Source organism: Dama dama, chromosome 24 (assembly GCF_033118175.1).
Source record: "Dama dama isolate Ldn47 chromosome 24, ASM3311817v1, whole genome shotgun sequence".
Classification (NCBI taxonomy): Eukaryota; Metazoa; Chordata; class Mammalia; order Artiodactyla; family Cervidae; genus Dama; species Dama dama.
This window is the reverse complement of record NC_083704.1, coordinates 36645047-36663053: the sequence shown is the minus strand read 5'-3', so window position 1 is coordinate 36663053 and position 18007 is coordinate 36645047. Positions and strand designations below refer to the sequence as shown.

Genomic DNA, 18007 nt, shown 5'->3' with positions numbered 1-18007 from the left:
ACCAGTGCATTTTTACTTTGAATGTTTTTAACAGTTACAGCAAAAATAAAAAATTTTGTTCATATATATGAAAAGCCCAAGGATATCTGACTTCAGATATGGTTGGAATGGGGAGCTGAAACAATGTTACTGTTCTTTTCTTTTCTCAAGTTGGCTTGTTTCTGCTTCCTTTTGTTGATCTTGTCTCATTTTCTCTCATTTTTTATCAGCTTCACTGCTGATCAAAAATGGCCATTTCTCTGTGGCCATAAGTAATAAGCTCTAGGTTTTCTTCCCTCCAGCACTGTGCTTCCAAGAATCAGACAGTCTTCCCAAGATGCCCCAGAAGCAGAGTCTCAAGGAGGACTTCTAGTCACGGTAGAATACTGTGTCCATCCCTCAAGGAATCACCATGGCTAGGAAAACGGCCCCCCTGATGGGTCAGGACCAGTCTCATAGCTACTCCCACAGGGTAGCAGATGGCACTGTCATCAATAACCCGATCATAGGTGATGAAAAGAGTCGTTTTCCTGGACCAAGTAGGATGAGATTAGAAGAAAAGGTGAAGGAGAAAAAAATAGCAGCTATCTGTGTGTACTTCAGGGCAAGCTTCCTTAGTTGGAGCTAAGTTCAGGTGTCTTAGCTTTCCTGACAGTTTATTCCCTTTTGGGTTTGATCCCTTAGGTCTAGCAGGTCACTATGGGATATAATGACAAAATGGACTATTTTGTTAAAATTCAAAAAGACCCTTGCTCCTCGGAAGAAAAGCTATGATCAACCTAGATAGAAAACTAAAAAGTAGAGACATTACTTTGCCAACAAAGGTCCGTCTAGTCAAAACTATGTTTTTCCAGTAGCCATGTATGGATGTGAGAGTTGAACTATAAAGAAAGCTGAGCGCGAAAGAATTGATGCTTTTGAGCTATGGTGCTGGAGAAGACTCTTGAGAGTCCCTTGGACTGCAAGGAGATCCAACCAGTCTATCATAAAGGAAATTAGTCCTGAATATTCATTAGAAGAACTGATGCTGAAGCTGAAACTCCAGTACTTTGGCCACCTGATGTGAAGAACTGACTCACTAGAAAGACCCTGATGCTGGGAAAGATTGAAGGTGGGAGCAGAAGGGGATGACAGAGGATGAGATGGTTGGATGGCATCACTGACTCAATGGACATGAGCTTGAGCAAGCTCCAGGAGCTGGTGATGGACAGGGAAGCCTGGCGTGCTGCAGCCCACGGGGTTGCAAAGAGTCGGAAATGACTGAGCGGTTGAATTGAGCTGAACTGAACCCAAAGTCCTTGATAGCCTTTGAAGGTCAATGGACTAAAATTAGGCACAAGAATCTTGTTTTCATCCACATTTTCTGTGGAGCAGGTCAGTGGCTTTCCTCATATTAAAAGGTTTCCAGTGAACCAAAAGATTAAGAAGATTCCAGTGTTTCTCAATACAGGTATGGATGATATTTAGATAAGAAAGTTTGTCATTGTGCAAGACATAAAGAGTCTCTAGCCCATACCCCTTAAATTCCTGTAACACCCCCATGTTATCATGATATTCACCCACTCCGGGTAGTAGTAATGTTAGTTGCTCAGTCATGTTCAACTCTTTGAGACCCCACGGACTGTAGTTTGCCACGCTCCTCTGTCCATGGGATTTTCCAGGAAAGAATACTGGAGTGGATTGCTGTTCCCTTCTCCAGAGGATCTTCTCAACCCTGGGGATCAAACTTGGGTCTCCTGCATTGCAGGCAGATTCTTTACCATTTGAGCCAGTCACCTATAGTTGAAAAACAAGATAAGACTACAAGTCTAGTCTCAATGTTTCTTGCATGTTTTACGTTTCCTCTTCTTTCTGGCAGACAATAACTTTTTTTTTTTTTTACTTTTAATGTCTAATTTCCAGTAGTATCTATCATGGAATCTGGGATCCTATTTCACGAGCACAAAAAGCCTATTTTCCACAGGAGTGTTCAGGTTCTGTAATATTTTACTGGTATAGACCTAACGTGATGTTTCATCCAAGGCAAACTAGCAAACAGCCAACTCCTGGGAGGTACTGGTCATTAGTCTAGCCTCCTTAGAATTTTCTCGCAGGATGATCATTTATTACTTTTGAAAAGACAAACTCACAGATGAAGTGTTAGTCTAAGGAATATCTTCAAGATCTGACAAATAAAACAATGACCATTGAGCAGCATTTTTATAGATTACAGATCATTCTCTTGCATTTGACCTCGAAACATCTTCAAAAAACAGATTTTGCAATCTCCTTTTTTTATAGATGAAGAAATTAAGGCTTCTAGGAATCAAGTGACAAGCTCACGATTACACAGCACTTTAGAGAAGGACTCAGGATTTCAACTGTGGGTCTTAGAACTTTAAAAGCCACCCTCTAACTCTCTACTTCCTCCCTGGTACCTCCAAACACTTTTAAAAGAAAGAAAAATACCCTACTGGAACTAATCAGAGGGAAAGACTGGAAGTTCAAATGAGCCATAACAGTGTCTGTTAATCTGTTACCTAAGTGAGTGCCGGGAAGCTGTGGTGGGGGTGGGGGGAGTTGACACTTGTACATTTTATGTGCCCCACAACTTCACTCCTGTAAAGTTAGGACGATTTCATTTGAAGTCCCAGCCAACTGAGAAATTAAAAGCAGGCAGTGACGACGCTGTTTTGTAACTTTGTGCCTTTTAAAATTAACTGCACCTTTCAAGTGCCGCTTTGGATTAGAAGTGGCTAATTGGATAAAGGGGAGAGTTATTCAGCTGGTTGAAGAGTATTGTAAAATCACTGACTGAGTTAGTTACAGGAAAGGGACGCACAAGAACAGTTTCCACAGTACTATTTTACTTACAGAGTGAAGGAAAGTTCCTCCACGCAGTTCCAAATCGAGGACAGGTTGATTTGTCGCAGCAGCGCTGTAATACATGTAGCCTGATATAAAGTCTCTTTAAGAGAGACTTGAAGGCTGAAACTTTCTAGTGCCAAAACCCTTTACTATTTTTTTTTTTTTTTAATAAGGACTTGGCGTGCCCTCGCGAATGTGTGAGCTTGGAGGAGGAGTGATGGTAGGAGAACAAAGCTGAGTCCATTCTTATTAATATTAAATGGTCAAGTCTGTACCCTTGAATCTAGTGGAGAGAGAGAAGGGAGAGGAGCTGCTGACATTGACAATGAATCCAAACAGGAGTTGGACTAGCGGTGTCTACCACGTTGCCTCTGCCCTCGCTTAGCCTTCTGGGAATTGTAGTTTTTTGGCGAGCGGCTCTCTTGGCAAGTCGGGTATACTCGGCCCGGCTGTGACTACAGATCCCAGACGGCGCCGGGCAGCCGCCCCTCCCGTCCCGGTTCGAGTGTAAACTCCGGGCGCCGGGGCGGGCGGCCGCGCGCGGGCCAGCGGGCTGAGCTCTGCACGGCTTGGGGGCGCACCGCTCGGGGGACCCAGGCCTCGCCACCTCCCCTCCGCCCCCGGGCTCGGTTCTCACTTTGGAGCAGTGCGAGGACTGGAAGCTGGAGCCATGCAGTCGGAATCGGGGATCGTGCCGGATTTCGAAGTCGGGGAGGAGTTTCACGAAGAGCCCAAAACCTATTACGAACTCAAAAGTCAACCCTTGAAGAGCAGGTGAGTGGTGACAGCTGGAGGGAGGCGCGGCCCGCACCTGGAGGACCCGTTGCCTCCCACTCCGAGGCGAGGGAAGCGGCTGGCCCGGACTCTGGGACAAGGACCCCGTGCCCTTGCCCCGGGGCAGAGGGCGAACTGACCCCCACAGTTGGGGGCCGTGCCGGCCGGCCGGGTGCACCAATGAGGGTCTCCGCCCGAGCGCATTTTGGGGGCGCGGCGGGCAGCGCCGGACAGCCGAGGGGAGCCCTCGGTGGGCGATACCAGCAGCGGAGAGCGGGTGGGGGCTGGGGAGTGCCCCGACGCGGAGGTGGGGGAGAAGGAGCGCCGGGCCGGGACGCGGTCTGGGTTGAGTTTCGAGTGGACCCCTTTTCTGAAAATCCCAGCGGGCTGAGAACTTGGGAGAGGGAGAGCTTGCGGTGGATCGAGCGCGGTGTTAGAGGGAAGCAATTCGCTCCTGTGTTGTCGGCCGCTTAGGAGTCGGGCCCCTCTGGGAAAACCGACCTCGGGCCGCTTCCAGGTGAGGTTTCCCGAGCCCCGCCCCTGATCTTCCAGGCCCGGCTCCCCGGTGCGGGAGGGGCGGGGTGCGAGGTGGGGGGGCGTGTCTCCTCGGCCAGGTGGAACTCCCGGGCTTTGGGGTCCCATTCAAATGCAGGCCTTCCCTGGAGGGGCAAAAAACTTAGAGACGGCAATTTGGCGAGTGACCGCTGTTGGGCCGCGACACGTCTTTAATTCTCTGGGCGCTTCTAAAACTGTTCGGGAGGAGAGTGAAGACACCTGCTGGTCTGGCGTCGCACCAGCCCTAGTGCCCGCTTCTTAGGCTGCGTCCACTCCCGCTTGGCCCTTGGAGCAGGTTGGGTGTCTTCATTCCTCTCTGTCCTGCGGCCACTCAGGACATTTCCAGTGTTTACTAAGAGAGAGGTGGTCCGTTGAGGCGGTGAGAGTTCCACCCCTCAGTTGTGAGGTAGCATGAGGCTGTAACCGGACGCTTCAGCGGTGCTTCTGCATCCTTCTCAAACCTCCCTGCCCGCCCCTCACCGTCCGTAGTGTCTGGGCGAAGGGGCCTGGCTGGCAGAAGGGGAGAGGGTCCTGAAATCGTGGTGAAGGAAGGACTGAATCCGGAATGAAGGGGTGTGATCATAGCTGCTGGGGCGCCGGGGACTGGTACTTGTGCAGTTAGGTTCGTTTCCTTCAGGACTGTGTCAGGCTCTGAATCCACTTTGGGGAAGAAAATCTGCCAGGAGCACACCGACTGACTGGGTGGCTGAAGCAGCCTCTTGGCAGCTGCTTCAGGGAGATTGGAAGGAAACCTCCTATGCAGTTAGTTGCCTAAAACCAGCCTTTAGTTGGTGGTTTCTCTTCATAATGGCTGTTTTGTGTGTGAGCCTAGATTGTGTGTGTTGGGGGTTGGGGGTGTGGAGTAATAGTGTGTAAAGGGTATTGTTGGTTATGCTCATTGGGGCTTTATCTGTATTCGGCTGAAGGGACCAGTGTTTTACCGAGCAGTCTCTGCTTTTGCTTCTATAAGCAAATGCTTACATGGCCAGAATGAGGGAGGGAGTGTGTGTGTGTGTGTGTGTGTGTGTGTGTGTGTAGTCCTGAAAGAAATGAATTAACCGGACTGTTTGGAACATTTTTGATGGTAGCTGATACATAACATTAAATAAATTTGAGAGAGTGAGGAAAATACCATCTGGAAAAACCCAGATGAATGCCATGAAACTCACGTTGGAGGATTTGGGGCCTGTTCTTTTTCAGAGTTGGCAAAAAAAAAAAAAAAAAAAGACTTGCAAGGGTTGAGCATCCTCAGGAGCTAGCTTGCACGTGTAAGGAAAATTTCGGGGACGTGGGAAGCGCTGGTTTCACACGTTGAAGCTGGAAACAGGTGCAGGATGGAACCGGTGCACAGAGGAAGGCTAAATTAAAAAAGTTGTAAAACTTGTCTGTGGAGCAGACACATGCTCTTTGAAATAAACCAGTGAAATAAAATCTGTGAATAAATATATGGGGTTGGCAAAATTTCCCTATAGTACAGTTCTCCACAGTTGTCTGATGTATTGTCATCGACATCTGTTGTGTGACTTTACAAGGGCTGCATGTTCAGGGCCTCCTCCTCGTGGCTTTTTGTCTTAAGTCTTTGCCTGGGCACCTCCCTTCTTATAATCTTGGTTGGAAAAAGTTGAAATCAGAAGGGGAATATGGCTGCAACTGGCTTGTCTATCAGTTGTATTTTCTGGATTGTCTTTTGGAGTTGAAGATATGTCTAGAATCCTCCTGAGAAAGAAAACTGTTAATTGCTGAGTTGTGTCCAACTCTTTGCGACCCCATAGACTGTAGCCTGCCAGGCTCCTCTATCCCTGGGATTCTCCAGACAAGAATACTGGAGTGGATTGCCATTCCCTTCTCCAGGGGATCTTCCCAACCCGGGGATTGAACCCCGGTCTCTTAACATCTCCTGCATTGGGCAGCTAGGTTCTTTACCACTAGCACCACCTGGGAAGCCCAATTTACTAGGCTATTGATTTCTTTATTCTCTAGACTGTAAAGCTATTGTTTAATAATTGAGTGAAAATTTGAGCCAGATTCTTTACCCTCTGAGCCACCAGGGATGCCCCTAGCATCTGCCTACTTGTCACCAACTTCTCCGCTCCCACTTTGGTTCAGACTGCCACCTGGCCTCGCTGTCTAATTATCTCTTACCCAGTCTTCTGCCTTTGTCTTTGCTGCCTCTCAGTGGATTTTTCAACACAGGAGCCACAATGTCTATGTTAAAACTGGTTTTCAACCTGAATGGTGGCTTGCCCCACTCAGGGGTCATTCAGCAATGTCTGGAGACATTTTTGGTTGCTGCAGTGGATGAGAGTTATTACTGGCCTCTAGTAAGTAGAGAGTGGAAATGCTGCTGAACATTCTCCAGTGCTCAGGACAGTCTCACAATGAAGAATCATCTGTCTCCAGATTGTTACTGCTGAGGTTGAGAAACCTCATGGTAAATGTATCACATCATGTTCTCTCTTCAGAACCCTCCCTGGTATCAGTAAAACTCGAGACCCTTAATGTGGTCCAAGGCAGATCGCTTTATGGGCGGGCTCCCTGTCAGCGCTGACTGTGTGTGTGTCTCTTGCTGCTCTCCTGGCTTTCTCTGCGGCAGCCAGCCTCCGCACCGTTCCTGGAACACTCCAGGCCTCTCCACCTCTGGCCCTTTGTAAGCTGCACTTGCTGGGGCCAGCAAGTGCACTTTCTGTCTTTGTCCGGAGGGCAGTAGCGTTCATTCCCTCCCCAGCCGACTTCGTGTCTTCCTTTAAATGTCATCCCTGCCTTGAACACGCTCTGTGCTGTGGCTCTCCCTCTAAACTCTCAATGTCCATTCCCCTGCTCGCTTTTTCTGCAGTACTTACATTAGGACCCAGTCTGTCATTTTCTAATGGGTTCCAGGTATGCTGTGTTTCTGTGTACTAGTTTGCACGGTCCAAGGGGACAGGGATTTCTGGGTCTTCCTGGCTTACTGTGGTGCCTCCAGAACCTAGAACAGAGTTTCTTCATCGTCAGTGCTGTTGACTCTTTGGACTGGTTAGATCTTTGCTGTGGGGGCAGTCTTGGGCATTGCAGGATGTTTAATAGCATCCCAGGCTTCTACCTGCTCAAGGCCATAGCATCCCTCCTCAAGTTGTGACATGCAAAAATATGTCCAAATGCCACCAAATGTCCATGGGACATAGACTCACCCCTGTTGCAGATTAACAGGCCTAGAACAATGCCTGGCACAATAGTGTTTTGTTGTTTGACTATGTGTTGTTTTCTCTCTTTGTATTCGATTCCGGATGGGCCATTTGATTCTGGTTTTTGCATTCAACCTGCCTTCCTTTTAAAATAGGTATCCACCACGCTGTCTCTAAAGAGGAGTTTATATATTCTTCATTTGGACTGGGCTTAGACGTGCAAGTGTTTGATGAGGAAAGACAGTTTCATTCCTAACCCAGACCTCCTAGACTTTAGAAATGTGAAGCCAGTGGATTTAGGTGATGGAACCCCGCTTTGGTCACAATGACTGGAGAAGCTGTGTCATAGAGAGACACACACACAAGAGAAAGGGGTCTCCTGAAGAAATGTTTGTAGTTTGGTTCCTCCCCAAAGGTTTTTGAAACCTTGGTGTATACGCCTGGAAATGAGCCGCGAATGGTGGGTGGCAGAGGAAAGGTGCCAAATATGAGAGGGTGAACCCAGATATCACACATGAGCACAGTCAGGTCAGGGTCAGATGTGGAACCATTGAAGGGTCCTTCTCAGGGAAGGGACTCTCTGTAGGGCTTTAGGTCCTGAAAAAATTTTGTAAAAAATATGTTAGCATCTTTCAGGTTCATGGTTCTTTTGTTTCGTTTCAGTTCAATTCAGTTCAGTCACTCAGTCGTGTCCGACTCTTTGCGACCCCATGAATCGCAGCACGCCAGGCCTCTCTGTCCATCACCAACTCCCAGAGTTTACTCAAACTCATGTCCATCGAGTCGGTGATGCCATCCAGCCATCTTATCCTCTGTCGTCCCCTTCTCCTCCTGCCCCCAATCCCTCCCAGCATCAGGGTCTTTTCCAGTGAGTCAACTCTTCGCATGAGGTGGCCAAAGTTTACTTGTTGCTAAATTCTCTGGCTTTGTAGCTGCTAATGCCCTTTTCCTGGACAGACTTTAGAATTGATTTAATCTAATTCCAGTTTCTCCTCTTCTCAAAGTTTTAATAATGGTTTAGATAATGGTGCTTTAACTTCCCACAAATTAGAAATGGGAATGAAAGTGAGTATTAGGTTTATATTGGCAGGATGAGATAGAGCAATGGTTCCCAGATGCTGATTCAGAGAGAGGTGTGTGAAATTGTTGCAGATTTGTATTTAGATGAGAAAGAAAAGATGGTTGTGTCAAACTCACGCTCACATGCATGGATTTCCATGTAAAGCCACCACCATTTCTTGGATTTATTCTGAGATTTTTTCCTTGATTTCCCAAGTGGCACTATTAGTAAAGAACTTGCCTGCCAAGGCAGAAGACATAACAGATTCAGTCCCAGGGTCAGGAAGATCCCCTGGAGGAGGGCATGGCAACCCACTCTGGTATTCTTCCCTGGAGAAGCCCATGGACAGAGGAGCCTGGGGGGCTACAGTTCCTAGGGTCACAAAGAGTCGGACACGACTGAAGTGACCTTGCATGCACCCAGATCTTCCTATTAAAAATACCCTTTCATTTATAAAATGAGATGAATGATTGTTCATTCTTGGCAAGGCTGAACTGTCCATCTTTTATTGTTTTCAGAATGTTTTCTTTGATTTTTCTTTCTATCTAATCTGCAGAGAGTTACTTTACATGGAGATTTAAGAGGATTGTTCTGTCATTTCTGTCTGTCCCTAACAAGCTGAGTGACCTTGGGGAGGCGGGGTGACCTCTAACCACAGTTTCTTCATCTGGCAACTGAGGGGCCTGCCTCCTAAGGGTCTTAAGGACATTAATTGTGACATTGACTATGGAAAAGTATTAGCATGATGCTGGGCCCATATTTAGTGCTCAGTAAATGTTAGCAGATGTTCTTGTTATTTCTCTATTACTTAGCAGTGAGTCCTGACCTTCCAGAATGTGTTTGCATTTGGTTGACTCTGGCTTTCTTCTCTAAGGCCAGCGTGGTTATGCAATAAAATTATCCTAAGTTTAGTAAAATCTTTTTGCTTTCCCCCCTAATGAGGTGCTGCAGATAAATCTTTTGTGTTTTATAACTTTGATGCAGTCCTTAACAGTTTCTTTATGCTGGTTTTAAAAAAACAAAACATCTGTGGCATCGTCGCATACATACAAATTCATATTCTACACATATCTATTGAGTACCTGCAAATTCATTCCAATGAATACCATTAACATTTACTGAGGTCACACTGTATGCCAGCCCCGTCCTGAGTGGTTTTACATGTGTTAACTTGCACACCCTGCTTGAGATGATAATAATACATAAGAACAATAATGTTGTGGATTATAATTTTAAAAACAAGTAACATGCAGTGCTTACTACATGCCAGGAATGATTCTGGGTATTTTACTTCTGTTAACTCAGTTACGTCTCACTTCAACCTTGGGTTCTTTTTTTTTTACTGTTGTCACTTTACAAAGAAGGAAGCTGAGGCATGATGATTAGATGGGCCTGTTTCTGGCTCTGGTCCTGGGCTCCAGAGCGCTAGTCTGGGCTGCCCTGTGAAAGGCACCGGGCCTGACTGTGCTGTGCCTTCTCCAAAACTCGCCTGTGTAGCGGGAGGGAAGGGAACACACAGATCCAGCCAAGCATACAGGACGGAGTGTGATAACCAGGGGCTTGAGCCATGGGAACGTAATAGAGGAAGGGAAACTGGGGTGGAGTTTTGTCAGTAAATAAGGGTATTTGATTTTGGCATTGAATGTCAAGCAATAGTCAAAGCATAGATCTTTATAACATTAAAAAAATGTTACATGCCTTGGAAGGCATAATCTTTTTTTTTTTTTATATGAACCATTTTTAAAGTCTCAATTGAATTTGTTATAATATTGCTTCCATCTTAGCTCCCCGATCAGGGATTAAACTTGCACCCTCTGCATTGGAAGCATGGGGTCTTAACCACTGCTCCCCCAGATACATTCCTGCCTTTATACTTCTAACCAGAGTCCCAGCTTTTCCTCATGCTCTGTGGGCACCTGGGGTGGCAGAGACTGGATGCACATAGACAGGTTCAGAAGTAGCCATGCTTAATTAAGCACAGTGCCCGTGACTCTGCCACTTAATTGGTGTGTCTGTGTTCACAGCTCGACTCAGCCTCCTGGACTCTCAATTGCTTTACCTGTGAAGTGGAATCTATAGAAGTGTCCTCTCAGGATTGGCGGAAGTTTTAAAACTGAGATAATATGTGTAAATGTGCTTTGTAGCGTGCCTAGCACATGCTAGTAATATCAATTCCTTCTCTCCTATTTTACCATGATTGCAATTTCCCCCCTCCTCATCACAACACTAACGCAAGTGCAGAATTATGTATCTGAAGCAAAATAGACAAGATTGAAATACATTAACCTGGCAGATGTTCAGATCTTATTATGCAGATTGCTTGTGTGGTATGATTAGATGGAAAACTTGATTAAAGTGGGATTCTGAGTGTTGGTTTTGTGTGTTATTGGAGATTTCCTTTTCCCGAGTACTGCTATTTATAGAATTATTTAAGTGTGTGTATGTGTGTGTGTGTTTAATTCCCTTTGAGTTCTGCAGTGCCGTTTGCACAGGCTGATGTTTATATCTGCTCCAGTTGTGCAAGAAGTGGAAAATATCCTTTTTTTAGAACAGGTCACATGTGCTTACTGTCAGGAATAGGACCTCAGTGTAAAAAAATGTATCTTGGGACAAATCAAAGTTACTAAATTTCCCCTTCCAACTGCTTTGTTTCAGAACTGGCAGTATTAGGATAAATAATAGAAAAATTTGGCTAAAATTTTTTTTTGTCATTTTTCAAGGACGGTAAGCAAGAGGTTCATTTGTTTTGTGTATGTGTTTTAAGTATAAAATGTACTTTGCTGTTAGGTCTGTCTCATCAGAGTAAATTATAAAAATATGTTTGACTCATCTCCAAATATGCATTATTTGGAGAAAACAGTCAGGGAGGCGGGTCAGAGATAGTCAGTGAGGTTGCCCCAAGCTTTTCATATTGTGAAGACAAATGTGGAGTTTATAAGGAGGTTTTTGTGAGTCTGGTGAACACTGTGTACTTGAGGGCAAGGAATTACAGCAAGCCATGAAGGCTGCATCTTTCCTGAGCCAGCTGAGGGCAAGAGGACCAGCGGGCAGATCTGGGATCTCTGTTGAAACACCCACATCCTATTTCTATTCCTAAGGACTGGGGAGGAGGACCAGGCTCCTTGTGTCTCTAGGTCTGGTCTTAAACATGGCTACCTTCTTTCTTTGCTGCGTCTTCCTTTCTGTGGCCTTTGATGCATGCTGTGAAGGTTAAAGACATACAACTTTGGAGTGTTTGCACAGAGGTTGAACCAGGGCAGGCTCCAGAGAAATGCATTGCTTCAGGAAGTGGAGGCAATGGTGAGAGAAAGACCCACCAGGAAATAAATGATACCCCAAAGTCATGAGCCCCTGTTGTCCTCCCCAGGTCACTTCTAAAATGTCACTCAGTCACTTTCAGCAAAGGCAGTATAACTTTGGGGTCAGAGGGACATGGATTTGTTTGTTTTTTCTTTTCTGTACCTACCTCATTTCTCTCCTTCCTTACAACACTTATTTATTGTTTATCGTGTGACAGCTCTTAGCTGGTGTAGGGAATCAAAAGTAGAATCAGACAGACTAGGTCCCTGCTAGCATGGTGCTCTCATCTTGGAGGTGGGGGATATAGCTGATAATGAAGCAAATAGATGAAGAAGACAAGTTTTCATGCTAGGAAGACGAAATAGAATGTTATTGATGGAGAGTGCCTGGGAAAGAAGGTGCTTTATTGGATGGGTCTTTAGAAATGACCTCATAGAGGAAGTGATTTTTGAGGCACCAAATGTCTGAGTTAAAAGTGCAGATCTTGGTGCTGCCATTCGCTAGCTGTGTGACTTTGGACAAGCTCGCCAACCTGAGTCTGAGTTCCGTCCTCTGTAAGATGGAGTGATAACTACCTTGCAAGGCCACTGTGAAGATGAAAGGTAATACGTGAAAAGAGCTAACCCTAGGCTTGTCCTTACAGGTGCTTAGGAAGACATATAGGACTGGTTCAAGGTAATTTTAAGGTAATATATGAACAGTGGAGAAAGACATGCAGACATTAATCTTCACCATAAATAAGTGTCTATAACGTAGTCTTAAATGTTTTTCTAATGTCTAAGGAGTCAGAGATTTATGCTTATCTTTGCAAATCTACCCCCGGACTAAATGTGGAGATGGGTCTTGTTATTTTTTATTGCCCTTCCTTTCTTCCAGGATCGTCTTACTTGAATTGTCCTCTTGCTCGTTTCACTTTTGTTGCCTTGAGATCATTCTGGTCTGGCCATACTTCCCTTACGTTTAGTTTAGGAACAGTTTTTGGCTGTATCTTTGATGCAAAGGAGAGGGCCAGGTCACCTGGGTTTAAAAAGTAATGCCTGAGATCGATTTCAGCAAAGACACACTCACACCACAAACAGATGACCCGCGTGGAACTCCTGACTCCCAGGGCTGTGTTCAGCCCCTGGGTCACACGCTTCCTGTCTACACTGATGTGAAAATGTCAGTGTTCGTGCAGAAAGTAAAAGAAGAAGCCTCTCCTCCCAAGCGCCACTTCCAGCTTCCATGAGAGTTGACATCCATAGGCCATGGCATGTTTTAATTCCCCCTTTTACGAAAGAAATCTTCAAAGCATTCAGATTTCAGTAGCTGTGTTCTTTGAATCAAGTGTCCACGGGAAAAGGGTCCTGGGTTGCGTGGGAGCAAATATTTTAAATCCAAACGTGGTGAGATGAAGTTTTAGGGAAGGCACTGGTAGAATCGTGTCTTTCTATAAGACAATTTTGGGCTATTGAGCAATTTCAGGAAGGCTTCTGTGGCCTGCGCCCTTGCCACCCCCACCCCTGAGTGGGAGAACTTGCTGACACATTCACACACATTCCCCTACTTTCCCGCAAGGTCAAGAGCCGATGGGAAGGGTGGTCGTCCTCACTGATGGGACCATGTGTAGCTTTTGTAGGATGGGTTTTCTTTCTGGGAAGCTTAACTTGCTTCCACGGGAAGAAGATTTGAGGCAGAGAAAAGTTATTGAGCCCAGTGGTTGAGGTTGTATGTCAGATCAGGATAAAATAGACAGGAATGCTGTACTTACTTTGGTACCTTTACTGTGATATGTTCCTAAATATTAACTGGTTCTAAAAAAAGCATGCTTTTCAAAACATACATTTTATTTTTATAACTGGAGATTGGAAACTTGATGAAGGGAAAAGCACACAGAAAACATAAGGATGATTTTCCTGTTTAACTTGGAACCTAGCACAGTGCCTATAAAGTCCACCTGAGCACCTCAGTGAGATGTGGCCACCTTGTTCCTCTTGCCTGAACCTGTCCCAAACAGTTGGAGGTGGTATTCACAGGCACTCCAATATTGTAACAATCCCTTCTCTGTCAAGACCACTGAGTATACTTCTGTTTAATTTTTTTTTGCGTTTGAAATCTTTTAGCAAAAAATGAAACGGTATTATTTCAGGGTCAGTTTGCTCTGTGGTATTACTAAACCTGCATAACTGTGTAACTTGAGAAAATTGGCATCTCAGCCAATAGAACCCTTTGCAACCAATTTATAATACTTGGGGGCAGAGAATGATTGTGAATAAGCATAATGACTGTGAATAAACATTAAAATAGTATTGGCCAGTTAGGGTCATTTCCTTTCAAGGGAAAACGATGACACCAACTATGCATTCTTGAAAAGTCTGTTCATTTTTCAAGGTAGAGTTTACAATAGCTTATGTAAAAGAGTCTCTAAAAATATAAACAGCTGGCTCAGTTCCTGGTGACATTCCAAATAAAAGTTTGCCCATTTGCTCCAAAGAAGCGTGCTTAGAGAGTAACCTGTGAGAGAAACTGGCCCCTGGCTTGTGATGGAGGGGACAATCAGTGGGTAGACTTTTTGGAACCACATCTTGCATCACCTTGGCATGGTCATTTACCCACTGGTGTTTAGGTAGATAAACACTAATCACATCTTATCTAGATGAAAGCTAGAGATATAAATGCTAAATGACGGGGTCATGAAATGCAACTCTGTCAATATTGGTAGTGTGTGGATGCTTTATATCACTGTTGATTCAGAAGTGAATGAGAGAGAATTTGATGCCATTCGCTTGATCACAGTATGGCAGTCGCTAAAATGCACGCTTTAATGGCAAGGGGCTGAATGGCAAGAACAATTAACTGGTATTTGTTTCTGGAGTCAGTGATATACATGTCACTCTGCTGGCTGAGGTATCCCTCTTTCTCACTCTTCGTTTCATACACCTGTCATCTTTCTAATCAGATTTCACTGGTAGCCAGCTCCCTTGTCCTCATGTGTTTCCCCTAGTGGACACTTTTATTTTGCCTGCCCATAGTCACTTATCCAAATTCTTGTAACAGCCCCTTCCCACACGCTTAGCCTGCATGCTTGAGTTTCATGGCTTTGGGGTGGAGAAATTGATACAGGCTCGGCCAGTCTTCTGTATCACAGGGATCAGTTTCAGGGAGTTACATGTAGACTAACGTAATGAATCCCAGGATTTGCTTGGGTGCTCACTGAGAGTCTCCTTTTATTTCCATTGATCTTGAACTTGGGAAGGTTGTTGTGTTTTAGAATGAAGCCCTAACTTGGAGGCAGAGAGAAACTAAGTCCTTCTTTTGGGTTAATGTTGGTTGCTCTAACAAAGTGGCAGATGATAATCATATAAGTCGTAGTTCCTGGTAGGCAGATAGCTTTCCTCCATGTGACAAATCAAGAATCCAGGCTCCTTCCATCTTCTGGTTCTCTCATTGCCTAGAACCCTGGCATCCTTTGTGCCTGGTGGTGGAAAGGAAGAGGAGAAGGCATAACTTAAATCCCAAAGTGACAGGCATCACTTCTGCTCAGATTCTCTGGCAAGGTCCATTTTCATATCTAGGTCTGGATGCCGGGGCGGGAACTGGGAAAGAGAGACCCCAGCTGAGCAGCAAAACCTCTAACTTAGAAAGGAGAACCCACTTTTGGTGGATAGCTAGCCATCATCACCATGGTCCTAGTAGTAGGGTTTTGGCTTCTGAATCGAGTTATGTCTGTCTTTGCTTAGGTTTATCCTTGGTCTTTTCTGTTCTTTTATATCTTCTTTTTCTGATTAAACGTGGTTAATTTGAATTTTCTGCCACTCGAATGGGGGCCACCTGAGCTGATCCATTGTCTGAACCCCACCTCTTTGCATTGCTTCCTATTTCCAGTTCACTGATTACAATCACCACCCCATTTCCAAACAACAGCAGTACATCCACCACTACCACTATCACCTTAGTGCAATCATTTTCAAAATGTGGCCTCCAGACCAGCAGATTCAGTGTCCCTTAGTAACTTGTTCGAAATGCATATTCGCAGCCCCTACCCACGACCTTCTGAATCAGAAACTGTGGCTGGGGAGTCCCAGCAGTCTGTGTCTTTCAGTAAGTCCCCCAGGATTTGCTGATGCATACACACTTCCCTAAAGCTTTCACCATAAGTCCTGTGTCTCCACATAAGGAAAAATACCCTGGATTGGAATATATTTTGTAAAAAAAGAAATAGGGTGTTGCTTGTTATGGTCAGGCTAGAGAGGGTCATTGATAATAATCACATATTGACTTTAATTAGAATATTAGTGATCAGATGTACCTTAGTGAAACCTGGTAGGGTGCTGGGTTGTCCAGATGTGAGCTCTGAGTGACTTGGAGTTAACCGGGCTATACGACCATAAGGAGCCCTCACCCAGGTCTCAGAGGGCTGGAGTTTATCGGAGATTTGCAAAGTGTGAAGTTTGAGGCACACTGCAGTCACTTGACTGAATGATCTGGTTGGGAAACAGAGTGATGGTGGTTTTGACTGTGCCCGCATGACCAAATTGTTTTCCACAGAACTTCTGCTGAATAAAATTTGAAATACGACTGTCAGCCTGTTTTCCTGTCTTAATGAATTCCAGACAGTTTGTAGAGTGTGGGAGCTTCCAAAACAGAGGGGCGGGGTGACTGTGACCAGCCAGCCTCTGTTTGGTCGCATGTTAGGGTGTCCCGACATAACAGATTGTCCCCTTCCTTCTGAATCTCACCAGGCCATCCTTCCCTCTAGAAGAGAGGATATAGCAAGGCCAGTGTTATGTCAGACAAGCAGGGCCTATAGGGTAGATCTGGACTTCTTACTTACCAAGAAATTCAGCCTCTTCTTATTTTTAATCCACTTAAACCCAAGCATTTTGATTCTTTTGTTTTTTCTTTTGCTGCACACTGACCTTCTCCAGACAAAAAAGCCCTGATGCTTTTTTGGCAAAGAATCTCTTCTTATTGTAAACTGGTTAAGAGCGGTAAACAGTCAAAGAAGTCTAGAGTTCTGGTTTCAATCTTCAGAGTAAGAAGGATTTTTAACTTAAATTTCAGTTTGACCAGCTATTAGATTTTTTTCCCTTTGGGCAAGTTATTCCTTTTGCCTCTATTTCAACAGAGGACTAAGTGGGGTGAGTGGATAATAGCATGATCTAAGTTGTAGGATAATTGAGTGGATTACAAAGAAATACTTGACTTAATTCCCCAGCCCAAAGTCTGTGCTCAGTAACCAGGCTCTCACTGTGTCTTTGCCCATAGCACCAGCAGGGTGAAATGAAATGAATTTTTGACTTGAATTTTTAGTTTGAGACACTGCACTAAGAGAAAATGACTCAAAGACAATGAGCAGGAAGACAAGAGGGTTCACAGAACAGAAGGGGCGTGGGGCCAGATTATCCCTTGGTCAGATGATCCAGAACCATCATTCCAACCCAGGCCAACTCTAGCCAGATTCTTCTGTAGGGTTCTTCTGCCGCTTTCTGCTCATCGGAGCCTTTGGTTGGCTTGACTCTAGGCTTCTGAATCTACTAACCCAGTGATTCTCAAAAGTGAAAAATTAAAAATGTTAGTCTCTCTGTCATGTCCATGTCTTTGCGACCCCATGGACTTTAGCCTGCCAGACTCCTCTGTCCATGGGATTCTCTAGGCAAGAATACTGGAGTTGCAGCCGTTTCCTCTCCAGGGGATCTTCCCGACCCAGGGGTCAAACCCTGGTCTCCTGCATTGCAGGCAGATTCTTTCCAGTCTGAGCCACCGGGGCTTAGCATGAGGAACTTTGGGAGTAGATGCAGGATGAACAGTGGTGAACTCTGGGATGCCTAACAGGGAGGTATTTAAAGATAGCATGTGCTATTTACAGGTAAAGCATTACTTTTGTTGCCAGAACAATCTTTGCCTTTATCAACATGTTTCCTTTCATCGTAATGATAGACTAGCGAGGTGGAAGAATAAATAATGAGGTACACTAACTTAGGTTTCACAACACCGTGTAGGACAGCAGCTGAACTCCACGGCTGTGTCCACACAGGCGTCTGTCATTCCTAACTGTCGCGTTTTGACCTGGCCTGTAGTGAGTTCCTGCTTTATCTTTTCACATTTCACAAGACAGTCTCGTTATACAGTTACCTTTTTCCAGTAAAAGCCGTAATATCTCATGTTCTCAAATTTCAAAATCTGTATCTTTCACTCTTCTAGAATTTTTCCTGTCCTAGTAGCACCGCATAGCTATTTTAGCGACTAAATATCCACACCAACATGATAGCTTGCTTTTCTTTTCTTTTTTCCAGCTTTATTGCAGTATGATTGACAAATAAGAATTTTATATATTTCAGGTTTAGAGCAT

At 45.0% G+C, this 18007-nt stretch overlaps 1 protein-coding gene across 6 annotated transcripts in view; it reads left to right on the top strand.

The window, feature by feature from the left end:
• The first annotated feature begins 3352 nt into the window (after positions 1-3352).
• MITF (melanocyte inducing transcription factor) overlaps positions 3353-18007 on the top strand; it is a 221828-nt gene continuing 207173 nt past the window's right edge. For 4 of the 6 annotated variants that reach the window (XM_061128094.1, XM_061128098.1, XM_061128095.1 and 1 more), the window contains exon 1: positions 3353-3600. In XM_061128094.1, the coding sequence (XP_060984077.1) occupies positions 3497-3600 (104 nt within the window). In that variant the 5' untranslated portion in view covers positions 3353-3496. Of the gene's footprint in view, positions 3601-12125; positions 12279-18007 lie in introns of those variants that run through there. The other 2 variants (XM_061128096.1, XM_061128097.1) reach the window with 2 other exon arrangements.